The 27,745-nt window shown below is 37.3% G+C and overlaps 1 protein-coding gene across 2 annotated transcripts in view; it reads right to left on the reverse strand.

The window, feature by feature from the left end:
* The window catches only part of CHD1 (chromodomain helicase DNA binding protein 1), an 82,452-nt gene that overhangs the window by 30,557 nt on the left and 24,150 nt on the right, over positions 1–27,745 (reverse strand). The window contains exons 3-17 of one of the 2 annotated variants that reach the window (XM_075541311.1): positions 23,853–24,054; positions 20,252–20,356; positions 18,338–18,402; positions 15,849–15,998; positions 15,433–15,704; positions 13,524–13,749; positions 10,798–10,898; positions 10,417–10,595; positions 9,713–9,840; positions 8,130–8,346; positions 5,596–5,685; positions 4,488–4,678; positions 3,078–3,266; positions 1,716–1,878; positions 785–937 (exon numbers count right to left, since the gene is read on the reverse strand). In XM_075541311.1, the coding sequence (XP_075397426.1) occupies positions 785–937; positions 1,716–1,878; positions 3,078–3,266; positions 4,488–4,678; positions 5,596–5,685; positions 8,130–8,346; positions 9,713–9,840; positions 10,417–10,595; positions 10,798–10,898; positions 13,524–13,749; positions 15,433–15,704; positions 15,849–15,998; positions 18,338–18,402; positions 20,252–20,356; positions 23,853–24,054 (2,431 nt within the window). Of the gene's footprint in view, positions 1–784; positions 938–1,715; positions 1,879–3,077; positions 3,267–4,487; positions 4,679–5,595; positions 5,686–8,129; positions 8,347–9,712; positions 9,841–10,416; positions 10,596–10,797; positions 10,899–13,523; positions 13,750–15,432; positions 15,708–15,848; positions 15,999–18,337; positions 18,403–20,251; positions 20,357–23,852; positions 24,055–27,745 lie in introns of both variants that reach the window. The other variant, XM_075541310.1, reaches the window with a different exon arrangement.

Genomic DNA, 27,745 nt, shown 5'->3' on the forward strand with positions numbered 1-27,745 from the left:
TATCCTTAACCCCCAGAGCTAGAAAATACTAAAATTCTGTATTTAGAGCCACCAACAGCAGAACTAGGTAACTGTCTAAAAAAGTCTTATCAATGTTAAAAGCACCCGCATTTATGTAAATTAAAATATATGGGAAATCACTAGTCTTAGTCCTGGGGAGTCTTAGGCAAATGATTTGACTTCTCTTCTGGCTGGTTTCCACCTAAGGACATTAAGTAAACTAGACAACGGTAGTACCTCAGTTATCCACTATGGCTGATTTAAAGTAAGAACACAGTAAAGCATTCAATGATTCATAATACTTACTAAACGTGTTATTTTTATTTTAATTACAAATAAGGCTTTCATAGCTAGTTTTACACGAGCTGGTGCAATCTTTTTAGCATTCCTGAACTGTTCTGTTGTGGGTATTAAGGCTAGATAGGGAGGATCAGGAGGGCTCTTCTTCCCGCTCTTTTCCTTACTGGTAACGTGGGGGCTCAAAAAGTTCATGGGAAACACGGAATTAAAGGATAAGGGAGTTTTCCACAAACTTTTTGAAGGCCCTCATACATAAAGATGTTCTTTTTGCAATTGTGCCTTAGTCTAGTTTGAAATATCTAAAGCAAGCATAGATGAGAAACACGGAATTAAAATAAAATGAAAACGAAAAATTGCTTTGCTGTAGATGTAAAATCAAGACAGTGGAAATAACAACAGACAGAATTTTGTTAGCAAGCATAATTTTAAAAAGAAACATAGGGCTTAAGTCAAAATCCTAACACAGACAAAATTAAATGCTTACTTGAAAGGGGAATTGACGATATTTCAAATATTCTGCAAGTATATCTAACATCCGCACCATTTGAGAAAAAATGAGAACTCTATTGCCTCGTTCTCTTAGGCGAATTAACAGCTTGTCGAGAAGAATCAATTTTCCACTACTGCGGATTAAGTGCTAGGGAAACAATAAATCACAAGTGTTGTAATACGGTTTTTTTTTTTTTGGTAACACGTTTTTAAAAAAATCACTAAAATGAAACAAGTGTTAAATGCAACCCTTCATTTTAAATGGAGATTTTTGAAATCCAATCATTGGAAAATAGTTTATTTCCCAGGCTTTCGATTTCTTTATTCTATAACTTAGACTAATAGCATCCTTGCCATTTAGCATGGGTGGACAGAAGTATTCCACTTCATTTCAACATTACAAATGTTTCTAAAAATCTCAAGTTGAAAGACTGATACATTGGAAGCAGCAGCAACAAAACCTTACAGAGTGTACCATTACTCTACTTTCCATGTAGCAGCACTACCCAGCAACTGTACTGCACTACACAGCTGGGTGGTGGTGTGTCTTCCCATTCCAAACCTGTCTTCTAGAACTACAGAGAGGATGAAATGTGAAGTCAAGGTATCCGTAACTAACACCGTTTGCTGTACCATAAGTTCAGATAATCACTATTAGTCAGACATAATCACAATATTGTCTTTCAACTCCACAAAGAGCACAAGGAGAATTTTTGTGTGTGTGGCAAGAAGTCTACAATAGGCTAGAAAGATTTAAAACAAAACGAAAAAATCCTGACTAAACGTACTTTGGTAAGTTACAATTATAAAACCTTTAAAAAATAAAACCCAAGATTAAATTCCAAATAAAACATTGAGTTTTGTCATTTTTATTATGACAGTGTTTCAGAATTCTTTATAACACAACAATATTTTAAATGTCTTACTTGTAAGGCCTCCTGTTTATTATAGAATTCGTTATTATCTGGTGGTTTAATGAGGTAGCAATGGTTACAACATTTCTTTAGCTCCATCATAATGTTCAAAAAGCCTGAGGTACTGCCTTTGGAACCTTTACTGAGGGCTTTGTAATTTCTAGTTAAAATCCATCTTTAAAAAAAGCAAAAAAAAAAAAAAGCCATGAAAATAATGTTTAACAAAACAAAATTGAATCCTAAAATCATAAGAAGCAACCTAACATCAAAGCAAAATTATCACTTTCAAATTCTTAATATACAATGGAAAAATGAATTAATTACACTAATACAAAATCAAACCCATAGCAATCAATTCAATTCTAGCTCACAAAGACTTTAAGAGGACAGAGTTGAACCACCTCCGATTACTTCCAAAAGCTACAAGTCTTTGTGGAAACAGAGGGCACATTTTTTCTTTTGCAAAGCTGCTGGTGGGCTCCCGCTGCTGATCCTTTGCTTATCAGCCCCAAGCTTAGCCATCGAGCGACCAGGACTCCTTTATGTAGGCCGCATGATTTTACGGAGGTTAATACAACACAGGACTGTATTAGAGCATGCAGTATAATCCTTTTCTCCTCAACATTTGTTTTTAAAGATGGTCCACTGTATCACCTAGCTTAACGTTTTTACTCCAGCAGCACAAATGCCATGTGTTCGATTGCTAATTACAAGTTGCACACACCAAAAAGAAATCTCATGAGGATGCCTGGGTTAGCCACTGCCTTTTAAAATTAAAACTACACAATAGATGCACAACTTAGAGCAATTATTTTAGCAGCATGTTATTTCAAATTATAAGTGTGCTTGTTAATACAATTGGAACGATGGATTGCCAGGAAAATGATTAATTAAAAAAAAACAACTCTCAACTCTTCTTATGATAAATATAACCTGTTTTCTACCATCCTGTTTGCTTCCTTTTTATAAGATCAGTATTGGACAAACTTGCAAGAGCCAACTACCTAGTGCATTTATCCTTTCATGATTTGCTTTTTGACCGAAATTTACTTAGCATTTCCTTAAAACCAGAATAGGAAGCAAAATGATCACCAAACAAGGAAAATGATCAATGAAATAGGTCAGGACTAAATCTACAAAATCTATAAAAGCATCTGGGATCTACCTACCTATTTATAGAGAATACAGGAGATATTTCCTTTATAAAAATAAATCATAAGGAAAAAAAAGAAAAAGGGGCAAGAGTAAACTTGTTCCAAACACAACTTACTGTTAAATCCTAAGACCCTAAGGAGTAAAGGCTTAGCTTATAAGGACGAGGGAATAAGGAGATTTCGTATGAAATATTCAGAACATGCTCACTGTACAGCTTACTTGTAATATTGTTTCTGTAAAGCACTCATTTCCATTCTCAAAATCTGTTCAACCTTTGCCGGAAGAGATTTTTCCACATCTTTCTTCACTCTGCGTAACAGGAATGGTTCAAGTTCCTTGTGAAGACTGGCATAACCGTATTCTCTCCCTTTGCCATGCTCTTCTTCAAAATCTTCCCACGAAGAAAACCTTTACAATTTAAAATGCAATAGAATCGCTGAAGAATTAACTGCTCAATGAAGACTTTCGAGTAAGTCTTTTTACAAGGCCTAAAATATTTTGTACTGAGATTCACTGGATCCCCAAGCTTAACTGTGAATTTTCCCCAGATAGGCCTCTCATTCGTTGAGGTCCCCTATTCACTGGATCAGCTGGCAAACACATGACACAATTTCAAGCAAAGTTTCCACTTTCCTGCCAGCCCATGAAATTATTAAAACAATTTAATCGTATCCTGAGAACTCTTCCTCCACATGCCTCTAACATGGATGTCTCTACTGCCCGTGCTTATTTATTGAGCAGCCATGGACAGCTAGTATGTCTTTCCTCTTCCACAAATCTGAGTGAGTACATGTGAGTAGGAAACTGGCAAATGCCATCCACAGAACTTTTGAGTGAAACTCACACTCTCACAGGATAAAAAGGAGATTGAAATACAGATTTCAAAAGGGAAAAAGAGCCAAGTAAATTCTACTTCTGTACTTTCTATGCTCTCCAAAGAAATCCATGAGATACAAAGAAACTTTCAAAACTTTGAAAGCTCATGAAAAATGCAATTTTAAAAATAAAAGTTGTCTTTGAGATAAAGATGGAATTACCATTAAAAATATTTTTTCCAAAAATGTTTAAAAGTTCTGAATTTATTAAAAGAGTATAACTGACCTTATCTTGTACAAGCTATCTAACCTTATCTAATCCAGCATTTCTCATTTAAAAAATGAGATTACTGGCACCTTATTGTTACTACTCTGAAAGACTGTTTCAGATTATAAAAAGCTTTTTTGGGCATGGGGCACACATAGCATCTTCATAAAATTAAGGAGCCCAATGATGTTTGAAAAGTGATTGGCTGCTAATCAAAACGTCAGTGATTCAAACTCACTGGTTGCTCACTCTGCAGGAGAAAGATTCAACAGTTTGCTTCTCTACGATTTACAGACATGGAAACACTATGTGAAATTCTAATCTGTCGTATGGGGTCCAATGAATAGGAACTCACTTGATGGCAGTGGGTTTGGATTCATAAAATTGAAAAACTCAAAATTATTAATGTGAAAGATCCCATGCCACTTCCTTCTTAATTCCTCCTTTCTCCATAATCTGTGATCCAATTTTAGAAGAATATAACCTTATTATCTAAAACGAGCATTTGAAATTCACTAATATTACGTATCTCAAAATTCTTCTTACTTTTCTGGCATGATGAAATGTAGCAAAGACCAGAGCTCTTTCAGAGAGTTTTGTAGAGGTGTTCCAGTGATAAGGAGACGGTGGTTGGACTTAAAATCTATTAAAGTCTTATATAAAAGGGAGTCATCATTCTTTAATCGATGTGCTTCATCTACACCTATAAATGCCCAGTTGAGACCTCCAAGGAATGCCTTAAAATAAAAACACAGTTAATATCTTTCAAAAAGCAGTACCCTTATTATGTAGGCAAAACACAAGTCATTCTAAAATAAAGCAGCTTAAAGTGAAAAGAATGCTTTTTATTTAATTTGTAAACATAAACTTGTTATTTCACAATTAGAATCACAAATCACAGTAACACAACATACAAAATGTTCCTAAAAGCTGGAGAACATGTTCTATATCTTTTATTAAACTATACATTGATAATAAAGTAGAAAAGACAATAGTCAAAACTTAATAGATTTTTAGCCTAATCCAAGTAGAGGTGTCTATTAATTTCAATTTAGAGAAAATATATACAGGTAGCATCTAACTCCGTATGTACTTTTAAAAACTTTTATGGATTATGCGGCTCCATAAACATGGATCTAACTTAAGATAGACATTCCTGTGTTAATAGCTTTTTAACATTAGGAAAGTTCATTAATCTCTCTGAAGCTTGATTTTTCATAAAGTAGGGACAGTAAATACCTCAAAATGAATGGGAGAATTAAATGGGACAATAGCGGTAAATTCATTTAGCAGTGTTTTGCATAAATAGTAACAGGCATGATCATGAGCTTTACAGAGCACACAAACTCAACAGGTAATTCATTACAAAATACGCTAATGGTTTCATTTATGTCGATAATTAGCACACTTCTATAAAGGGCTAGATGGCACTCATGTCAGGTTTTGCAGGCCAATACATGTACTCTGTCACATATACTTCAGTTTGTTCATATAGCCATTTGAAACTGCAAAAACCATTCTTGGCTGAAATGTTCATGTAAACACACGGATTCACCCCTGGATGATGTTTATTCCTTTAAGTTGTTCCCTCATCCTACGCTTAACAGTAAAAGAAAAGTCGAAACACACAACAAACAGCCTTGGTAATACATACCTTGTCCTTCAATAAAATTTCGTAGGTTGTTAACAATATATTAAATTTTAATCTTTTAGTTGGAAGATGTATCCATTCATGTGTTCTTATCTATCAAAACATTGGAAAGACAAATATTAAAGTAAACATACTCTTATTTAAATAATTACAATATAATCCATCAACATACACTAATAACAAGAGGCTTTAAAAAGTTTGAGGAAAAATGGAATTAAAAGAAATGAGGATTTCTCTAAAGTCTCCTTATATAGAGTATGTAATGAAATAGTTCATATTTTATACAGTCTATCTACATGCTACGTTGATCTTATAGAACATAAAGTAGAATTATTTTATAAGAAAGAAACCATGGAAGGGAGGGTGGGATGAAAGAAAAAAAAAAGAAACCAACCACACTGCCATTGGGCTAATTTTTACTCATAGTGATTCTACAAGAGTAGACTGTTTCTATAGGTTTCTGAGATGGTAAATCTTTGACAAAATAGTATTTACCATATCAAAATTTTCTATAAATAAAATTATACATATGGGCAAAGAAGTCCCCAGGGAACACCAAAAATAAACTTTGGCACCTGGGTGTGGCACCCCATCAGACTCAATCGGAAAACAATCCTACAGGCCAACAAACAGTCCTTGAACTATCTACAGGCTTTTTTTTTGGGGGGGGGGGTCGAGGGGTCATTGGTTTCTGTTTTTTCTTTTGTTGCTTTGTTTTGCTCTGTCTTGATTTTGTACACATTATTATCTCCGCAGGTGTGTCTAAATTTAAGATAGACTGGATGAACAATCTGGAAGAGAAAACAACAGGACCGATGGTTCCGGGGGGGACATGGGAGAAGGGGAGATGGGGGAAAAGGAAGTGATGTTAACTAACCCAGGGAGAAGCGAACAAGTGATCCAAAATTGGTGGAGAGGAGGGTGTAGGAGGCCTGGTAGCACTTGATCAAGAGTAAGGTAACCAAGAGGAACTACTGAAATCCAAATGAAGGCTAACATGATAGTAGGACAAGAGGAAAGTAAAAGGAAATAGAGCAAAGAGCAAGGTGCAAAGGGCATTTATAGAGGTCTAAATAAAGGCATGCACATATGTAAATATATTTATATATGATGATGGGGAAATAGACCTATGTGCATATATTTATAAGTTTAGAATTAAGGTAGTAGATGAACATTGGGCCTCCACTCAAATACTCCCTCAACGAAAGAATACTATGTTCTATTAAACTGGAATTCCATGATGCTTACCTTCTCGACATAATCGCTGAAGACAAAGCAGGTGCAAAAGCAAATGTGGTGAAGAAATCTGCTGGTGCCTGGCTATGAGCTATAGCATCAAGAGATATAGCATCTGGGGTCTTAAAGACTTGAAGATAAACAAGTGACCATCTAGCTGAGAAGCAACAAAGCCCACATGGAAGAAGCACACCAACCTGAGTGATCACAAGGTGATCAGGTAGGTATCAGGCATCAGAGAAAAAAATCACATCATTGTGAATGAGTGGGGAGTACAGATTGGGGACCCAAGACCCATCTATCTGTAGGCAACTGGACATCCCTTAAAGAAGCGTCACGGGGAGGAGACAAGCCAGTCAGGGTACAGTGCGACAATGATGAAATATACAACTTTCCTCTGGTTCTTAAATGGTCCCCCCGCCCTGCCCCCTCAACTATCACGATCCCAATTCTACCTTACAAATCTGGCTAGCTGATACCAAGGGCTCAAGTAGAAAGCAAATGTTTTGAGAATAATGGTGGCAAGCAATGAATATACAAATGTGTTTGACACAATGTATGGATGGATGGACGGATTGTGATAAGAATTTTACCAGCCCCCAATAAAATGATTCATTTATACACACACAGTTACAAAGAAAGAGTTACAATCTGGGCTGCTAACCCCAAGGTCAGCAGTTTGACTAAACTTTCTGCTCTTGTGAAGACTGTAATCTTAGAAATCCAGCGGCAGTTCTCCCTGGTCCTATAGGGTCTCTATGAGTGGGAATCAACATGATGACAGTGGATTTAGTTGGGGTTTGGGTTCCAATGGAAAAATGCCTTTCTATTGAAACAAGTGCAAATGCATTTCATAATAATTCATTGAAGAAATACAGCTGGGGTATGTTTTACAATAACAAGTGGTGGGACAGTGTGTGTAGAGTTACAGATAAAACAAACCTGGTCATGTGTTACAAACTGAGATGCTTGGGGATGCGTATATGGGGGTTATGTACTCTGCTGTTCACTTTTATGTACATTAGGAATTTTGCAGGGAAAGTTACAACACAAAGGGGCTATTAAAAAGTTCATAGATAATGGAAATTAAAGACAACAGGAATGTTTGTACAAAGCTTCTTGCATATGAGAAGTAACACTAAATCTAATTCTCGCTATCGGCAGTTAAAAGCAGTTAAGCCTCCACTGACTTTGTGGCATGTTCAATGAGAGAAAACGATTAGCAAAGACATAAGAAAACAAATGGAAAAGTATTCGCTTAAACATGGCTAATTTCTAATTATTTTAGAGAAATAACTTACCATGTTTCTGCTGTTAATGTCACCTAAATAAACCACAGCATTCATCTGCGATGCCCACGTCTGAATTTCCCTTTGCCAGGACGTCAGAGTAGAGAGTGGAACTACTAACAGAAAAGGTCCATATAACTGATGCTCATGAAACAAGTAATTCAGAAATGAGATCGTCTGTATTGTTTTTCCAAGACCCATTTCATCTGCAAGTATGCAACTATTGCCTCTACAAACAGAAAAAAAATTATGTATAAAATATATTCAAATTTACAAAGAAAACCTTTTATATAAGACAGGTACAAGTTTATATAAACACTTACCCTGGTTGGTATATTATTCACAATGTCACTTTTATTACTATAAATGAAATTATAAGCCCCAAGACAAAGAACTATTTATTGAATAAACCACCATAAGAAAAATTAAGATGAACCCCACTATTTTTTAAGGCCAACAAGATCAACTGCTTTTCTTTAACCAATTATGGAGCGGCTTCAAAATTTTGGAAAAGTTCCATTATCTATTTATTGCATTTTTCCCCCAAGAACTTTTGAAACCCCTTGTATAATAATAAGAATACAATCACATTAAGTAAGTGTGTGTAGATGGAGCAAGTAAGAAAACCAGGATAAGAGCTATAAGCGTCCCCAATAAAATTTTTTAAAAAGGAAATCAGGATTAAGCACTTTTGGGGGAAGGGAATTATTGCACCCTAAATGAATCCTCAGTATTTGATTATCATTCCAGAAGAGTACTGTCAAAGTGACAGAAGATAAGACAAAAGAGATAGAATGCTTCCTCCCCCCAACTACCATGATCCGAATTCTACCTTGCAGGACTGGATAGGGCAGAGGTTGTACACTGGTGCAGATGGGGGCTGGAGGCACAGGGAATCCAGGGTGGATGACACCTTCAGGACCAAGGGTGTGAGGGGCGATGCTGGGAGAGTGGAGGGTGAGTGGGTTGGAAATGGGGAACTGATTACAAGGATCCACATGTGACCTCCTCCCTGGGAGAGGGACGGCAGAGAAGGGGGGGAAGGGAGATTCCGGATAGGGCAAGATATGACAAAATAACAATGTATAAATTACCAAGGGTACATGAGGGAGGGGGAAGCGGGGAGGGATGGGGGGGGAGCGGGGAGGGAGGGTGGCGGAAAAAAAAGGACCGGATGCAAAGGGCTTAAGTGGAGAGCAAATGCTCTGAGAATGATTGGGGCAGGGAATGTGCGGATGTGCTTTATACAATTGATGTATGTATATGTATGGATTGTGAAAAGAGTTGTATGAGCCCCTAATGAAATATAAAAAAAGAAAAGAAAAAGATAGGAGAAGTAACCCCGTGGTGGGTCAAAATGTTATATACGTCTACACTTTAAACTGAATGAAAGTATATTTAGCTACTGCAATAACCAAATATGTTAAACATGAATGTATGAAATGTTTATATGTACTACTAAGAAAAAACAAGTTTACATAGTAAATGCTAAATGACCTTAATCATAGTGAACATTTTCTGAAACTCTGTATTTTCATTCTGTTTGTAATATTTTTACCCCCTCAAATTAAATAGAAAATTTAAAATATACTTACTTGCACCAGGAATGAGCAAGCCAATTTAAACCATTTAACTGGTAATCTCTTAATTCTAAACACTCATGTCCTCCAATATATGGTGGTTGCTTCTTCAGGGCTACAAACCTTGGCCTTTGTTTTAATACCTTTGGTAGAAAAAAATATTATGATGTAGTTATTAAGTATAAGAAATTACAACATATATATACTTTTAACATACATTTGGAAATTTTCCTTTCAAATCTACATATTCATGACTCTAAATATAGCTGAGAATCTTTCCTATCATTGTAACAAGAATTCAAGAAGAAAATAAGGTATCCAAGCTACTGAAAATAAACAGACCACTCGGTACTTTACAATCACAACAAATAATAAGTTTAATTGATTTACATAAGCACTTACCAGGAAATGTAACTGGCTTCGCTTTTTACTTAATCCATGTATGCACAGCTAGCTTCCAAGGTTTTTCCTACTCCTTTCCCACAACCACCACCAATTTATCGTAGTGGCCTAATTCCACTCTCCCAGTCAAAAGGCAGTATTTCACACGTAAGAAAAATCCGATAGCAATTACAGGAACACCATGTCCTGTAATATCCATCAACCAAGCACATTCTCTCTTATCCTATCTCAAATGCGACTCCAAATCTCTAACTGAACTTGTAGTATTTATGATGAATAAACAGTTTCCATAAATAAATAAAAATGAAAGCACTCACTTTACTGTCTTTGAAAGGAGTTGTTTTTGACTGGTTCCTGCTAAAGTACTCATCTATACGAGCTTGGAATTTTTTTGAAATGAGAGCTCCATCTTCCCAGCTGCACTCTGAGTATGGAAGGCCTTGCCATTTGCAATAATAATCAGGATAACCAGCTGCTGACTTTTGATTAGAGTGGGCTGCAAGATAAAATCAGTAACTTATGATTTTACATGTTTATGCGTTTAATCTCTCAGCAAAGTACTAATTCGTAAAGGTCAAACAAGTTAAAATTATCATCTAGTTCTGTCAGAGCAAACGACTGTATCTGATGTGCCAACAATACATTTATATTGTTTCATATGATTTCAAGATAAAAAGTTTGAATCATTTATTACTAACCAATTATTCGCTCCACTATTTGATACTGTTTGTGTAGATCATCTGTAAGTTCTTGCTGGCAATTATAATATTCCACATCTTCTGGAGAAGCATTTTTCAACCTGAAAGATTACATTAATTAATCCAGAAAGAGACTTTAAAAATTTCCCATAAACCAGCCATCTCCTAAAACACTATCTGCAAAAGGAAAGAAATCTAACTAGTAGCTGTGAGCTAAGTTTGAAAAACGAAGAATCTGAAACAAATAAAAGATAAACTTCATTAATATTGATATGAAAACATTTTTACCCCACACAATGGAAGGGAGTACCACAGAAAATGAGGAAGAACGGAACAGAGCACACCTGGGCCCACCAAGCTCAGAGGATGAAAGCTCGGCTCAGAGGGCCCATTGTACAGAGAGGACCATACAGCCGGCCCCACGGTGAGATGCGACATCGTGCACCAACCCATGGCCCTACACGGGACAGCACTTGAGACACAGTGGGGTATGTGCGACTGAGCTGACCCCACCACACTGAAGCAATCACTGGGGGCGTACAATGGAGCAGCTGGGGAAGCAGAGCAAGGAGATCCCGAGGGAGTAAAAAGGATGGACTTTGGGGCCAGGACGTGGAACCGCACCACTCATCTGGAAAATACTCCTAAAGGCCAAGAAACAGACCTCGAACTACTAACAGAATTTTTTTTTTTTTTGGGGGGGGGGGGCTGTCTTTTTTTCTCTTATAAATTTTGTATGTCAGTGGCTTTTTTGTCAGCGTGTTGGTGTTGCTGCTGTTGATGCCATGTTCTTTATGTGCCACTTGGGTGCTGTCAAAGCCATCTGCATTTGTATGCACATATTACTGAATCTGCAGGTCCACCTAGATAAGATAGGCTGGACCAACAATGTGATAAGAAAATAATGGAACAACAGTCCCGGAGGGACATGAGAGTGTGAGAGGTAGGGGAAGGGATGAGGTGTTGGCCAACACAGGGACTAGGGAAAAAAAGAGTGGTTCAAAACCAGTGCCAGGGAGGGGATGGGAGGACTACTAGGGAGTGACCAAGGGCAAGGTAACTGAGAGGAATTACTGAAACCAGAATGAAGGCTGAACATGGTAGTGGGACAAGAGGAAAGTGTGAGGAAATAGGAGTAGGAAGCAAAGGGCATATATAGAAGCCTAAATACAAACATGTACACATGTAAATATATTTATGATTATGGTGAAATAGACCTATGCGCATATATTTATAGGTTCGGTAGTAGGGTAGCAGTGGGCATTGGGCCTCCTCGCGCACACTCCCTCAATACAACAGCACCTTGCCCAGCTAAATGGTCATTCCATGATACTCACCTTCCCGACATGATCACTGAAGACAGACTTGTGCATAAGCAAACGTGGTGAAGAAAGCTGATGGTACCCGGCTATCAAACAGATATAGCGCCTGGGGTCTTATAGGCTTGAAGGCAAACAAGCGGTCATCTAGTTCAGAAGCAACAAAGCCCACAGAGAAGAAGCACACAGCCTAAGTGAATACTAGGTGTTGAATGGACAAGGTAGCAGACACCAAAGAACAAAAACTATCATTGTGTGAGATCACTTTCCTCACATAAACGCTGAAGACGAATGTGTGCATAATTAAGTGTGGTGAAGGCTGATGGTGCCCGGCTATTGAGAGATATAGCGTCCGGGGACTTAAAGGCTTGAAAGCAAACAAGTGGCTATCGAGCCCAGAAACAACAAAGCCCACATGATAGCAGCACACCAACATAGGTGATCATGAAGGGCTGAAGGGACCAGGTTTCAAACAACAAAGGTGGGGGGTAAAAATCACATCACCCAGGGTTCAGTGTAGCAACAATGAAACTCAAAACCTTCCTTCCTCTAGTTCTTGAATACTCACACCACCACCCCCAATTATCATGATCCCAATTCTGCCTTGCGGACCTGGTTAGACCAGAGGATGCACAGCGCTGCAGAAGGGATCTAAAAACACAGGGAATCTAGGGTGGATGAACCCCTCAGGACCAGCGGTGAGAGTGGCGACACTGGGAGGAAAGGGGGTGTAGAAAGGGAGAACCGATCTCGGGGATCTACATGTAACCTCCTCTTGGGGGATGGGCAACAGGAAGGTGGTAGAAGGGAGACGCCAGGCAGTGTAAGGTAAAATAAATTAATAATTTACAAACTATTAAGGGTTCATGGGGGTGGGCGGGGAGGGAGGGGGAGGGGAAAAAAAAGAAAAGGAGCTGATTCCAGGAACCCAAGTGGAAGGCGAATTTTGAGAATGACGAGGGCAACGAATGTTTAAGGGTGCTTTTCTCAATTGATGTGTGTATGGATTGTGATAAGAGTTATATGAGCCCCAATAAAATGATTTATTAAAAAAATTTTAAAACATTTTTATAAGGTACTGTCTATATAATTATTAAAGAGAGGTTTAATTAAGTATAGGTACATCTAATAGTCTTAACTGGGTGACAGGAACCAACATCAAGAAATTAACAAAAATTTTGCTAATTTATCTTTGAACGATTTTTAAAAGTTGAGTAAGAAATCAACCATAGGGGGCGGAGAGGGAGGGGAAAATGAGCAGATACCAAGGTCTCAAGTAGAAAGCAAATGTTTTCAGAATGATGAGAGCAACAAATGTATAAATGTGCTCGACACAATGGATGAATTATGATGCGTTGTACGAGCCCCCAACAAAAAGATTAAAAAAAAGAAATGAACCATATTTACCATCTTTTTGTTTCCTGGTCCTTTTTCTTGTAATTATCCAATTTTTTCATTCCTCTAACATTCTGCTGCTTAAGGGTTTCTTCTGTCTCCCAAGTATTATGAATATGGGACCATCCTTTCCATTTAATTAAATACTGGACGTCCCCTGGTTCTTTATTTTTTTCAAATCCTGCATTTGGGTCACCATCTGCTTCAACTGCATAGATGGTTGTCGTAGCACCAGTAGCTGAAATAAAAGCATGAGACCTTCCATGATATAACAATAGCAATCTTTCCTTAAAGCAGAAAATGTCAAATAGAGAAATCTCATTACACATACATACAGAAAAGAAACTCAACGTATTGTTAATTTATATTCACAAACATTGAGAACTGCAGGCCTGAATGATCTAATTTGATTTCCTTAATTTAAAAATTAGGGAAAAAAACACAATTACAAGGACAGTACCCTGATGTTAATAAAAACATTACATAAATATTACACTGATTAGTTGGTAAATTAAAACAATCATCCTTACCTGTGTCAAAATTACTAAAAGTAACAACCTACATATTTGCAATAGTTAAGTGTGATGAAATGAACCCCAACCGTAACATTATTTTTGTTGCTATTTCATAACTGTAATTTTGCTACTGTTATGAATTGGGCAACCCCTGTGAAAGGGTCTCCCCAAAGAGGTTGTGACCCATTGCCTTAGGTGTTCTTTAGAAAAAAAGTTTGACACATTTCTCCCTAACCCATGAGGAGTTAGTACACTGTCCTAATTTTTTCAGAATTTCTTACTTTTGCTAGGCTGACATTTCTGGGGTAAACTATATGCCTTGGTTTATTCTGTCTGGACCTTGGCTGCAACCTACCTTTAATGCTGAGTATTGCAGGGAATGGTCCATAGATTACACAAACAAGGTGAGACAGAGCCTATACTATGCAGACTGAAAATGAAATGTCTGTAGCCTACTGAGTGACTAGTCAATGTGTAGGACTGGAGGGAATGCCATGCCTGGAAATTGATCAGGGACTTTTACATTTAAGCAGCCAACTTAAATGTTTCTGACACAGGCAAAGAGAAGGGGGAAAAAAGAGAGAAGATAAAGGAAGCTCAGGTGTAGAGAGAAGACAACTCAGAGCTTAGCATGGGGTCCTACAAAGGTTGCAGCACTAAAGACAGACAGCTTCTAAAAGGCTTGAGCAACATGGTTGTCAGAAACTGACAGCAGGGCCAAGAGGTGCCTGTTCTGAGTGGATGAGAAAATGCCTGTCCTGCCACTGAGAGAAGGAAGTCTTCTTCCCTGAAGCAGGCTTTGCTGACTTATGTCCTTATGGAGTATGCTTTAATGAGTGCTCTGTTATACTTTGTAAATCCAATAGTGGAAGTACGGTGGGCCTTCACCTCATGGGAATCAGCTTTGTGTTCAGTAATGACTCTCATTAACACCACGAAACACGAAAGATTCGTATGACATTAGCTCTAGCACTACTACAACTTTATTCAAATAATTCTAAATTCACTGCCATTGAATCAGCATTGAGTTACGGAGACCCTATATGACAGGGTAGAGATGCCCTGTGAGTTTCAAGACTTTAACCCTTGACAAGGGGGAAAACGCCATCTTTCTCCCAATAAGAAAGTGAAATGTCCAAAAATTAGTTTGGGAAATCAGGTTTTAAAATAGCAAATTCAACTACACACAAGTTCAAATAGACAAGTTAGAATTTTAGGAAGCATTCATAATATATAAAGCAGGCTAGGTGGATATTTTCTGGAAGACAGTAAAGCTAAGCACACAACTAAAGAAAGCAAAAGAAAACCTATTCTCTTGGTTTTCAAAATGGAAAATTATTAAGAAACATCTACATTATTCTGATACTACTTAATAGTCCAATAATATGTATGTTTTTAAAAACTACCTCCTTTTCTCCCAATCCGACAATCCATAAACCTTTCTATTGTTTCAAATTCCTCTTCCTCAGTCTGAGGAACATCCTCTCCACAGACTTCCAGCAGATCATCAGAATCTGTTTTCATCTCCTCGTCTTCCTTATAGCTAACATTCACAGTGGCCTGCCGACGAGAGCTTCTTTTGTCATTCTCATAATCATCGTCGTCATCGTCATCTTCAGATGAATCAAGTTGTCTCTTTTTTTGTCCAAGAATTTTCTTTCCATTTTTTGACTTAGATCTACTGTTGGGGAGAAGAGAACCTAAGTATTTTACAGAAGCACTGGCATAAAGCATGATCTTGTTTTTTAAACGTATATGAAAAGAACGAACATTTTCTGTAATCAGGGTTTTCAGTTCAAAATTAAGTATATACCACATTTACCTAATCTGAGGTTTTCTGCTTTTAATTTTGTTTTTTGGTTCATAATCAGATTCTGTTTCATCACAACTGCTTTTGTCCCTTTCATCCTCCGATTCTGAGTCTGAACCAGACTGAGATGGGGATCCCGAACCAGACATTTGCCAATCTTCGCTGTATGAAAAAAGTGTACGTTATATAGGCACATATATGTATGTATGCTTAAGTATATTTTCACAGTACAATTTGTCTCAAATAGCACAAAATTTAATCAATTTTCACTTATACTAAAAATATTCAATGTCTGTAGAATAAGGAAAAAACCACAAAAATAGTTTTATTAGCTTTCTTTCCTAACTCTAGGGTGTTTGTTCTTAAACACTGAGAATTACCTTCAACATATTTCATTATACTGAACACAAAAGACCGAAAACCTTGATGCTAAAGGATAACTTCTAAACATCCTAAGTGAAGAAAGCAAAAGGTCAATAAAAAGACTAAAAAAGGAAGAAAATATCAAAATTGGATGTCAGAAAAGACTCTTAAAACTTGCTCTTGATTCTACTGTAGCTAAGCAATTGGAAGAAATGATTAACAGAGTGGGGGACAGAAAACCTCCCAAGGTAGCTTGAGAAAACAAAGTACTATAATGAAATGTGCACAAGATCTGGAGGGAGCACCCCAACAGGGAAGCACACAATCAGTAGACAGCAAACACGGGAAAGGCACATATCAAGTACTAATATTCAAAGAGTCTATGGGCAAAATGTTGTGTGATGCTGGAAACATTCAAAGATAGAATACACTGTCACTGTTCCCATGAAGAACTAGTCAGCATGCAACCCTTTCAAGAGTACAAAAGATCAAGAAGCAACAGTACTAAAGACGTAGTCCACTGTACACTGAAAAAACAAGGAAGGTTCCAAGAATTGATAGAACACCAATGGAAAAATGTCTCCACAGCTGATGAATCACTGTAAGGACTTATTTATTATTTATCTAGGTGAGTTATGTTGCTAAATAGGTGACTGTGATGACTAACATGTTCCTTTGATGCTGGAAGCTATATAACCACTGATAATTCAAAAAGTAGGCTCCAAGAATTGATGGATCACCAACTAAAATATTTCAACAAGCTGACGAAGCACTAGAAGCATTTATCAATCTATGCTGGAGCTATTCACTCCCTAGAAGAACCAGCCATATGAGATCAAAAGGGCAGCATTCACCCAAGAATAAAGCTTATTAGGGCAGAAAGGGTAGGAAAGAAGGATGAATGGAAACGGTAATCACAAAATACATTGTTTATTAAGTTCCAATCAAGTTGTAGATTTAAAAGTACTACTACTGTCTACAATATTTTCCTATGAAGTTTAAAAGGGGCTTTCAAAAAGTTGGAGAAAGGAATTTAAAAGATAGGGAATTGTGCCATGAATATTTTGAAGTCCTCGAATCTATACCATACCCTGTTTTTACTGTCTACACTGTCTGTTTTCAGAGGCTGTATTACTGTTTTTGCCCCAGTGCCCTGCATCTCTCACACAAAATATCACTCCAATGATTAAAGTACAGGTGATGAAATTTTATTTCTATTACAAAAACAAATTCCTTTTTATCGTGAGTCATTTCATCACTATATGCTGGAAGTACAAATAGACACCTATTTAAATTATAATAATTTTAGTATCTGAGTGGTTCTATTAATTAATTTTTAAACAATATTTTTGCTAGGAACAGTGTTAAGTAAATTTCACCAAAGTGAAAGAGTTAAATAGCTGTTAAGAGACAAAAGTTGAGATATAGTGAAACTGAAGACAAATCTAAGGAAATTACTCAGCTTGCAGCATAGCAAAAACAGGACACAAAAACATGATGTAGTAAGATGTTCTAATATTTTCCTAGGGAATAGAACTGCCAGAAAGATATACAGACGTGTTCTAAGGTAAAATGAATTTTCAGAAACTAAAGGTATGAATCTTCATATTAAAGAGTCATCAATCTTTTGGGATGGAATAAATAAATCCAAACCTAAATATATTGATGTGAAATATAATAGATGTAAAAGATAAATACAACTATAAGATAGGGCCGTGGAGTAATGTATCTCAAGAAACAAGAAAAAAGAAAACCAGCAATAAAAAAAGGCCACCTAGGTGCACGAGTTCAGAATAGGAATTATTCTTCTGGATCATGATCTTCAATAAATTAAAGTGAATTGCTACAGGAATTCTAGAGATGAAACTTATTTTCTCATGGAGCTATGTCATAAAGAGAGCTATTAACAAATTATCAAAACCCAAAACATAACCCAGTTCCCAAAATGGAGACATTCTAATACGATGACTAATTTAGACCTAACATTTCATGTTTTTCAAAAATAAAGACAAATTAACTAAATTAGATATGGGAGGCAAGGATTTCGAAAAATCTACTTTGGTTAACAGTTTCCATGAGAGTAGAAATATGGAAGCATTGGGATTTTCCTGACAGGGAGACACAAGCAAATGCCATACTCTTTATGCTTCTTCCTCTTGACCTCATTTGATGAGTCCTCGGAATCTTGACTGCTGGAGGACTCCTGCAAAGGAAAATATAGTACCACTGAAGATTACAATGTAGCAGTTATCAAAATTATCTCATCTGCTATATTATCTACAACTTTCCTCTTAATACCATTATCTTTAAAGCCTTTGTTTTGCTTCCATGTTTTCATTTATACCATTAGTTGGCTTACAGAGGAATTAATAACTTGTTTTATTATAAATTAAGATAGCTAGTGGTATTAACTATCAATATCGGTGTTTTATTTAAGGGTTTTATTTTAATTTTATTGGGGACTCATACAGCTCTTATCACAAAACATTTTCTTTGTACTTGAGTCCTTGGTGTCAGCTCATTTTTTCCCTTTCCTCTCCCAACTTGATAATTTATAAATTACTTTGTCATCTCTTATACTGACCTATGTATTCCTTCACCCACTTTTCTGTTGTTCATCCCCCGGGAGGAGGTTATATATAGATAGATCATTGTGATCGGTTCCCCTTTTCAACGCCCCACCTTCTCCTCCTGGTGTACCTACTCTCAATACTGGTCCTGAGGGATTTAGCTGTCCTGGATTCCCTGTGTTTCCAGCTCTTTTCTGTACCCATTTACTTGTTCTGGTCTAGCCAGATTGGTATGGTAGAAGAACTGGGATGACAGTTGGGGGTTGTGGGGGAGTTAAGTTGTATGTTTCAACGGTGCTATACTGCACCCTCACTGGCTCGTCTCTTCCTTGTGATCTTTCTGTAAGAGGATGTCCAATTGATTACGGATGGGCTTTGGGTCTCCACTCTGCACTCCCCCTCATTCACATTTATGCAATTCTTTGTTCTGGGTCTTTGATGCCTGGTACCTAATCCTATCGACATATGATCACACCGGCTGGTGTGCTTCTTCCATGTAGGCTGTTGCTTCTTAGCTAGATGGCCACATGTTCATCTTCAAACCTTTAAGAAACCAGACTCTATTATCTTTTGATAGCTGGACACCCTCAGTTTTCTTCACCATATTTTCTATGCACCCATATTGTCTTCAGCAATTGTGTCGGGAAGGTGAGCATCAGGGAATGCCAGGTTATTAGAACAAAGCGCTCTTGCGTTTAGGGAGTACTTGAGTAGCGACCCGATGTCCTTTATACTAAACCTATAGTTATATGTACATAGATCTATTTCCCTATGGTTACATATATACATTTATTTACGTACATGCCTGTATTTAGACTTTTATAAATGCTCTTTGACTCCTTGTTCTTTCCTCTATTTCTTTTTACTTTCCTCTTGTTCCACTCTCATGCTCCGCCTTCATTTGGGTTTTAGTAATTTTTCTCGGTTACATTGCCCTTAATCAAGTATTTATGGTTTTAAAATCTATCATCACAGAAATTATATTTGCACGGTATGATATATAACAAGGAGCCCCGATTAATATGCCATTTTTTCGTTTCTTCCTGGTTTAGTTTCTTGACTCCTCTGATCCCAATATGTGGATTTGTGTGTCTGCAAAGCAACAACCTTCTTTACAGTTGCATACTTTTCCCCCAAAATATGTTGATGATTTTTATTTTTCTATACCAGTGATTTAATGGTGTATTTCTTAATGTGTATATGTTTATCTAACATTTCCATTCCGTTTATTTCTAGCCTTGCTTTGAGGAGCAAATGCACACAAATTTCTCATTGCTTAATTTAGAATGACCCGTAAAAGTGGAATAACTGCATAAAAGCTTGCCACTATTTCATTCCAAGAGAATACGCACATTTAAGCATACCTATTTTCTATCTGATATCTCAAAGCACATGTTTAAAAAAAATAAATTTATAAAGAACCTACTTATTTAAATCAGGTTTTATCTAATTTTAAAACACTACCTTATTGTCAAAACTGACCTCTTCCGATCCACTATTAGAAACTTGATGCTGCTGCTGCTGTTGCTGCTTCTTAAGCATTGCCGATCTCTGAACAGCCAGAATACTGGGACTAGATTTCCAAAACTGTAATAAAAATATGGACAGTATTTTTACAAGGTTAATTTAATAAGCAACACTCCTATCTAAAATATATGAAGACTATTCCCCTTATTGCATATAACACAGTATCCCTGAACTATCATTAAAGTAAAATTTTGATTTTCACTAAATACAAAAACAGTGCATTGAGCTACAAAGACTGGTTTCAATATTCTTCTTTCAGAAAGGTTTTGGAAATGCTGGTGGCAACATATGTACAAGTGTGTTTAATTCAACTGAATGATGGATTGTCATAAGATATGCAAAAGACCCCGATATACTAATTAATAAAAAAGAATTCCTTGATTTTAAGAATATTATTTTGAAAAAAGAATATTTTGATAAAATGATAATGTGCTATAAGGAACACTACTCAATGTGGTACCTTTTATTTTAATCCACTTGAACTGAAAAGGAAGAATGAGTCAAAATACAAACTAAGTGTGCCATTAAGCATGTTTTTGTTCACTTGACTTTTAATATTGGGGATAGCAACTTTTTTCCCCACATAAGACTCAAATACTACCAGGAGGGGAAAGTAGGGGGAGAAACAACAGAAAATTGGATGAAGGAAGTGTAAGATATGGGGGGAAATTTTTATAAATTATCAAGGGTTCATGAGGGAGGGAGGGAGGGAAAAATTAGGAGCTGATAGCAAGGACTCAGCAGAAAGAAAATGATGATGGTAACATATGTACAAATGTGCTTGATACAATGGATGTATATATTGATTAAGAGCTTTACGAGCCCCCCGGTAAAATGATTTTTTTTAAAAAAAGACTCAAAATGTGCGGATTTAGATATTCTGACTGAAGTATCTTTCATCATCATGAACTGGTACAACACTTATCAACTGTTGTCACTTCAAACTCATGAGTACTCCCCATCCGTGTTATAGTAAAACTGTTCCACAGGGTTTTTAATGGCTGATTTTTTTTTTTTTTTAAACATTACCAGGTTCTCTCTTTGGGTGCTAGAGAGCAAGTATAACCCCTATTTTGGTTAGCAGATGAGCAAGTTGTTTGCACTACCATTAAGACTCCTCGGTAACTGTTGTACGTACATTAGTAGAAGGCACAGATTGTACAGATAGCCACTTACTGCGATCAACTAAATTCCAACTCATAACAACCCTCTATCATGTTTCCTAGGCTGTGGGTCTTCACAGGAGGATAGATTCTGCTTTTCCCTGCACAGCAACTTCAAACTACTGACCTTGAGGCTAGCAGTCCAATTGGAACCTGATAGCACCTCCAACACTCCTTGAAATATCATTTCACTTGTCTTTCCCACTGAGTTGATTCCAACTCACAGTGACCCTATAGGACAGGGTAAAAGTGTCCGTGGGTTTCTGAGTCTGGAAATCGTATGAGAACAGCAAGCTTCGTATTTCATCCCCCAGCGTAGCTGGTGGTTTCACACTGCTGCCCTTGTAGTTAGCAGTCCAACTTGTAACCCACTATGCCACAAAGGCTCGTTTCCTAGGGTATCATTAAGTTTTGAGGTGTTTTAATATATTACATAGGCGGTTATTTCAGAAAATATGAACCACAGCTTATTCTACATAGTATTTTTGATGCAGGCAGCTATTAAACTTTCCTGGTATTAACGAAATATTTTCTTAGATTTTCTATGTAGAAACCATGTAAAATTATAAAACATCAGAAAGCCTTGAAACTCAAAAGAGGTTGAATAAGCTTATATCTGTTTATGTATGACTACATGAAACTGATTTGACGGGAATAGGTTTTTACACCCACAAATTTTTACACACTACTTTACAATTTCACAATGTACACTCATGCCTATTAGTACATATTTAAGCCAAATTTCTGAGTGTGATAACTAAGAATTATTAAAGTTTACATTTTTCCTAGAAATTAGATTAAGAATGGTATAAAGAATTGCTATAATTTTCCCAAATACAAGATGTGTGTATGAGTGTCTGTCGGGTATATATTATTTTTCACTAATTTTTAAAAACTCTTCCTTATAATCTAGTTTTGTGTGCCTCTTATATTTATTCATTTAAACTATTTTATTGGGGACTCTTACAGCATTAAAAAAATCATTTTATTGGGGGCTCGTACCGCTCTTATCACAATACATACAAACATCCATTGCATCAAGCCCATTTGTACACGTTGTCATCATTTTCAAAACATTTGTTTCTATTTGAGCCCTTGTTTATCAGCTCATTTCCCTTCTCCCTCATGAACCCTTATCATTTATAACTCCCCCACCGCACCCCCACCCAATATCTTACACGGACCGCTGTCTCCCTTCACTCACTTTTCTGTTGTCCTTGTCCCTGGGAAGGGGTAAATATGTAGATCATTGTGATCGGTTCCCCCTTTCTCCTCCCACTTTACCATATTGGTATCACCTCTCATTATTGGTCTGGAAGGATTTAACTGCCCTGGATTCCGTGTTTCCAGTACATGCTCTGGTCTAGCCGGCTTTGTAAGATAGAATTGGGGGAGGGGTTAAGTTGTATGTTTCATCGGTGCTATATTGCACCCTGACTGGCTGGTCTCTTCCTTGTGACCCTTCTGTAAGTGGAAGTCCAATTGTTTACAGTTGGGCTTTGGGTCTCCATTCTGCACTCCCCCTCATTCACATTGATATGATTTTTGTTCTGGGTCTATGATGCCTGATACCTAATCCCATCGACACCTCATGATCACACAGGCTGGTGTGTTTCTTCCATGTAGGCTTTGTTGCTTCTCAGCTATCTCTCTTGATAGCCGGGCACCATCAGCTTTCTTCACCACTATTTGCTAATGCACCCGTTTGTCCTCAGCAATCCTGTCAGGAAGGTGAGCACCCCAGAGTGCCGGGTGATTAGAACAGTTATTAGAAGAGAGTGTTCTCGTGTTGAGGGAGGACTTGAGCAGAAGTCCAATATCCACCTACCTTATTACTTCTCAACATATAAACATGTACATACATCTATTTCCCTATTGCTATAGACACATTTACATATGTATGTGCCTATATTTAGACCTCTAAATAAATGTCCTTTCCTCTACTTCCTTTTATTTCCCTCTTATCCCAATAACATGTTCAGCCTTCATTCGGGTTTCAGTAATTCCTCTCAGCTACATTACCCTTTATGAAGCCCCACAAGGTATCCTACATCCTTCTCATCAACTATTTTAGAACACTTGTTGTTCCTTTGTCCCTGGGTTAGTGGACAAGCCCCTTCCTTTACCTTGCCTCCCCCTCACTCTTACAGCTCTTATAACATTCCATACATCAATTGCATCAAGCATATTTGTACATATGTTGTCATGATCATTTTCTAAACATTTACTTGCTATTTGAGCCCTTGGCATCAGTTCCCCATTTTTCCCTACCACCCTTGTGACCCCTTGATAAATTATAAATCATTATTTTCATTTCTTACACCGACTGCTGTCTCCCTTCACCCCTGTTTCTGTTGTTTGTAACAAACTATCTTTCATGTGATATTTTTTACCTCAGATCCATCAACTTTCGGTGGTTTAGCTTGAACTTTGTTTTCTCGTGAAGCATCTGACTCAGACTCTGACTGACTGCCTGATTCAGATCCAGAGTCAGAGTCACTGCTACCTGACTGGCTACTGCTTCCATCGCTACTGCTTCCAGAACTTGAACCAGATCCAGTGCCTGAAGCTGACCCAGAATCATCATCCGACTGGCTACAATTTGAAAATAAACAAAATTCATTAGGAATTCAACTTCTCTTAAAAGTCAGAAGGAAGCCTCCAACTATTAAATTTAGTTTATTTCTTATTTCAATAAATGACAGGTGCAATAATTGACATAGGTGATAACGTTTAATACAATTTTGACTAAAAACATAACCACCACCATCTTCAAGACAATGAACAAAAATGTACAAAGTATAGGATCCTCAGTTAAAAATTTGTGAAGACACGAGGTTTATGCCAAGACCCTCACTTTTAATGGGCTATGAAGCTTCAGTATTTATGGAATAAGAATTGCCACCAATAAAGAAAATGTATGGAAAAATTTTAAATTACCAGCTTTGAAAAATAACTTATTTGTAGCTTGTTTGCTTTAATGTATGTCTCTGCTCTAGCATTCCCAGATTGTGATTTATTAAGTTATAATAAATTATAATTTGCTAAATCAGTAGTTTCTTTTCTCATCTCTATATAGACATGTAAAACCAATTAACAGCCCATTAACAAACTGACTTTTATTCATACTCATTCCTAATTCTCTTTCCAGATTAGATTACAAACAGTAATGTACTATGCAGGAGCTCTGGTAGGATAGAGGTTACCAGATTGGTTGCTAACTACACAGACAGAAGTTCAAAAACACCAGCTACTCTTTGGGAGACAGACAGGCCTTTCTATTTCCATACATAATTATAATCTCAGAAACCCTCTGTGGCAGATCAACCCTGTCCTATACAGTTACTACTAGCTGAAATCAACTTCATGGTGGCAAGTTTGGAGTTTTGTGCACATTCCTACTTATTTATGAGGGATTGCATCTTTTTATACACTTGACAGTCATTTCTTTGCCAATTTATCACTTGCCTGTATGAGAAACAATAGGCAATACAGTTTATGTATATGAATTAAAAACCAAACTCCAATTCTGTTTTAATTCTCAGAATGGCCACAAGATGGCGATAATATGCCATGAAAATGGACCTAACATTTTTTATTTATTTATTTCTCATTTTTCAGAGCAAGGATTTTCGAAGTTTCTGTTTGTTGGCAGATTTTGATCCTTGGAGTTTGATAACAATTTAAATGCTTAACTTAAATAAACATTGACTTGTATACTTAACTTTAAATAGAAATCTAGTATAACATGTTTTTCTACAGTTTTAATAAATACTTGCCTCAGAATGGCTCTATCAAAATTACCTTTGTCACTAGAGCTCCCGTCTGATCATATATGTATATACATACGTACATATTACTGTTGTTAGTAGCTGAAGTAAGCCCTAGTGGCACAATGGTTAAAGCACTGGGTTGCTACCCAAAAGTTTGACGGATGAAAGCCACCAACAGCTAGACGTGAGAAAGATCTGGCTGCTATATTCCTTAAACGTTTTCAGCCTTGTTAATCTTTTATTTTAATGAGACTATTTTATAAATGCTGTTGGTTTTTAGCAGAGGTCCCGTAATGTTTGGTTGTTTTGTTTTTCCATATATGAAATATAGTATAGGTAAATATGTAAAGACAGTAACAGGATTAATAATGACCAAGGGACATGGTAGATCCTCATTTGTGCCCATTCCAAGATAGAAGACCCAACAGAATGCTCAAACTATAGTACGATATCGTTGATATCACGCACAAGTAAAATTTTGCTTAAGATCATCTAACAACGGCTGCAGCAGTACACTCACAGGGAACTGCCAAGTTTCAGGGTAAATTCAGAAGAGGAAATGGATCCAGGAATTTCACTGCAGGTGTAAGATGGATCTTGGCTCAAAGCAGAGAATTCCAAAAGATGTTCACTTGTGTTTCAGAGACTAGGCATTCACCTGCGTGGATCCTAATAAACTAGATAACCTTGAGAAGAAAGGGAAATCCGGAGCACTTCACTCTTCTCATTCGGAACTTGTAAGTAAGCGAATATTGCACGGTTTAAAACTAGGAAAGGTGTGAGTCAGGGTTATAGCCTCTCACCATACTTGTTCAATCTCTATGATGAACAAATCATCAGAGAAGCTGAATTTATATGAAAAATGTGGCATCAAGATTGAAGGAAAGCTTTTTAGCAATCTGCGGTACGCAGATGATATAAACTTTCTTCCTGAAAGTGGAGGAATTCAGGTACTTGCTGTTGAAGATCAAGGACTGTAGCTTTCTGTATGGATTATAACTCAATGTAAGGAAACCGAAATCCTCAATGGGACCAATAGGTAACATCATGATAAATGGAGAAAAGACTGAAGTTAAGGATTCTGTCTTGCTTGGATCCACAATCAAAGCTCACGGAAGCAGCAGTCAAGAGATCAAAAGATGTGTTGCATTAGGCCAATCTGCTGCAGAGTATTGAAAGGGTGTTACACCTTGAGGACTAAGGTATGCCTGACCCAGGCCACAATATTTGCAATTGCTCCCACATGCAAGCGCAAGTTGGACATTGAAGAAGATTAGATGTATTTGGATCATAGGGCTGTAAAGAATATTGAATACACCAAGGATGGCTAAAAGGACAAACCAAATGTGTCGGCAAAAGTATGGCAGAGTGCTCCTTAGAGGCAAGGATGTTGTCAGAAGGGGCCAGTCCTTAGAAGACATCATACTTGCTAAAGTAGCGGGGTAGTGAAAAAGAGGAAAGCAGCTCCATTGATGGGCTCAGGCACAGGAACGATGGACGATGGCACAGGACAGTGCGGCTTCATTCTGTTGTGCGCAGGATTGCTGTGGGTTAAACCAATTCAATGGCACCTAACACCACTACCACCACAAAGGGCTTTATGAGGAAACAGCCAATTCAAAGTTTGGGACAGCGAAGGAATAAGCTAAATCTAAACTGTCTTATGATGCCAAAATGAAACTACGGGATTTTTTTAAGGGGGTGTGGTATGTGTGTGTTGGGGGTGGGAAAGAGCATGTCAAAAGGACAAACAGAAAATAAGGACATAAGAGTCAGTTTCAAAGGACTTCCAAATTTGATTTGAAATAAAGAGTAACGGTTATTCATTAAATAACAAAAGAAATCATGAACCCATGACGCTGAATTGGAAAGGGCTCTTCATATTATGTCTTAAGATCGCCTAACATCTAACAGTCTGGGTAGCTCTGGAGCTGTTCTGATCGATGTAGACAGGGTAGCACTGGTAGAAAATGATCGCTTTGCAGTCATCACAGAAGAATGATCAATGGTCACAAAATCTGGGTGGGAGAGTGGATAATCAAAGCATTTAGTTGAATGGTTTTATATCTTTCCTCACAAACTGCTTATCAGTTTTAATGAGAAACTATAGTAGAGAACCCACACAACTGTTGACCAAATTGAACTTAACCAGTATATATTACGTGAGCCTCTTAGATGCAGTATCTTTGAGAAAGATATATCACCACGTAACAAAGTATTCACCTGCGAGAGGAGGTGCATTGTCGTGGTGGCAAAACCAGCCCCTAGTGTGCCACAAATCAGGCCTTTTTGGTCACAGTTACACAATCCTCTCAGAACCTCTAAATCAGTGGTCCTCAACCTGTGGGCCGTCACCCCTTTAAGGGTTGAACGACCCTTTCACAGGGGTCGCCCAATTCACTGCAGTTGCAAAACTGGTTATGAAGTAGCAACGAAAATAATGTTATGGTTGGGGGAAACTGTATTAAAGGGTTGTGGCATTAGAAAGGTTGAGAACCACTGCTCAAAATACA

Source organism: Tenrec ecaudatus, chromosome 2 (genome assembly GCF_050624435.1).
Source record: "Tenrec ecaudatus isolate mTenEca1 chromosome 2, mTenEca1.hap1, whole genome shotgun sequence".
In the NCBI taxonomy this organism is placed as follows: Eukaryota; Metazoa; Chordata; class Mammalia; order Afrosoricida; family Tenrecidae; genus Tenrec; species Tenrec ecaudatus.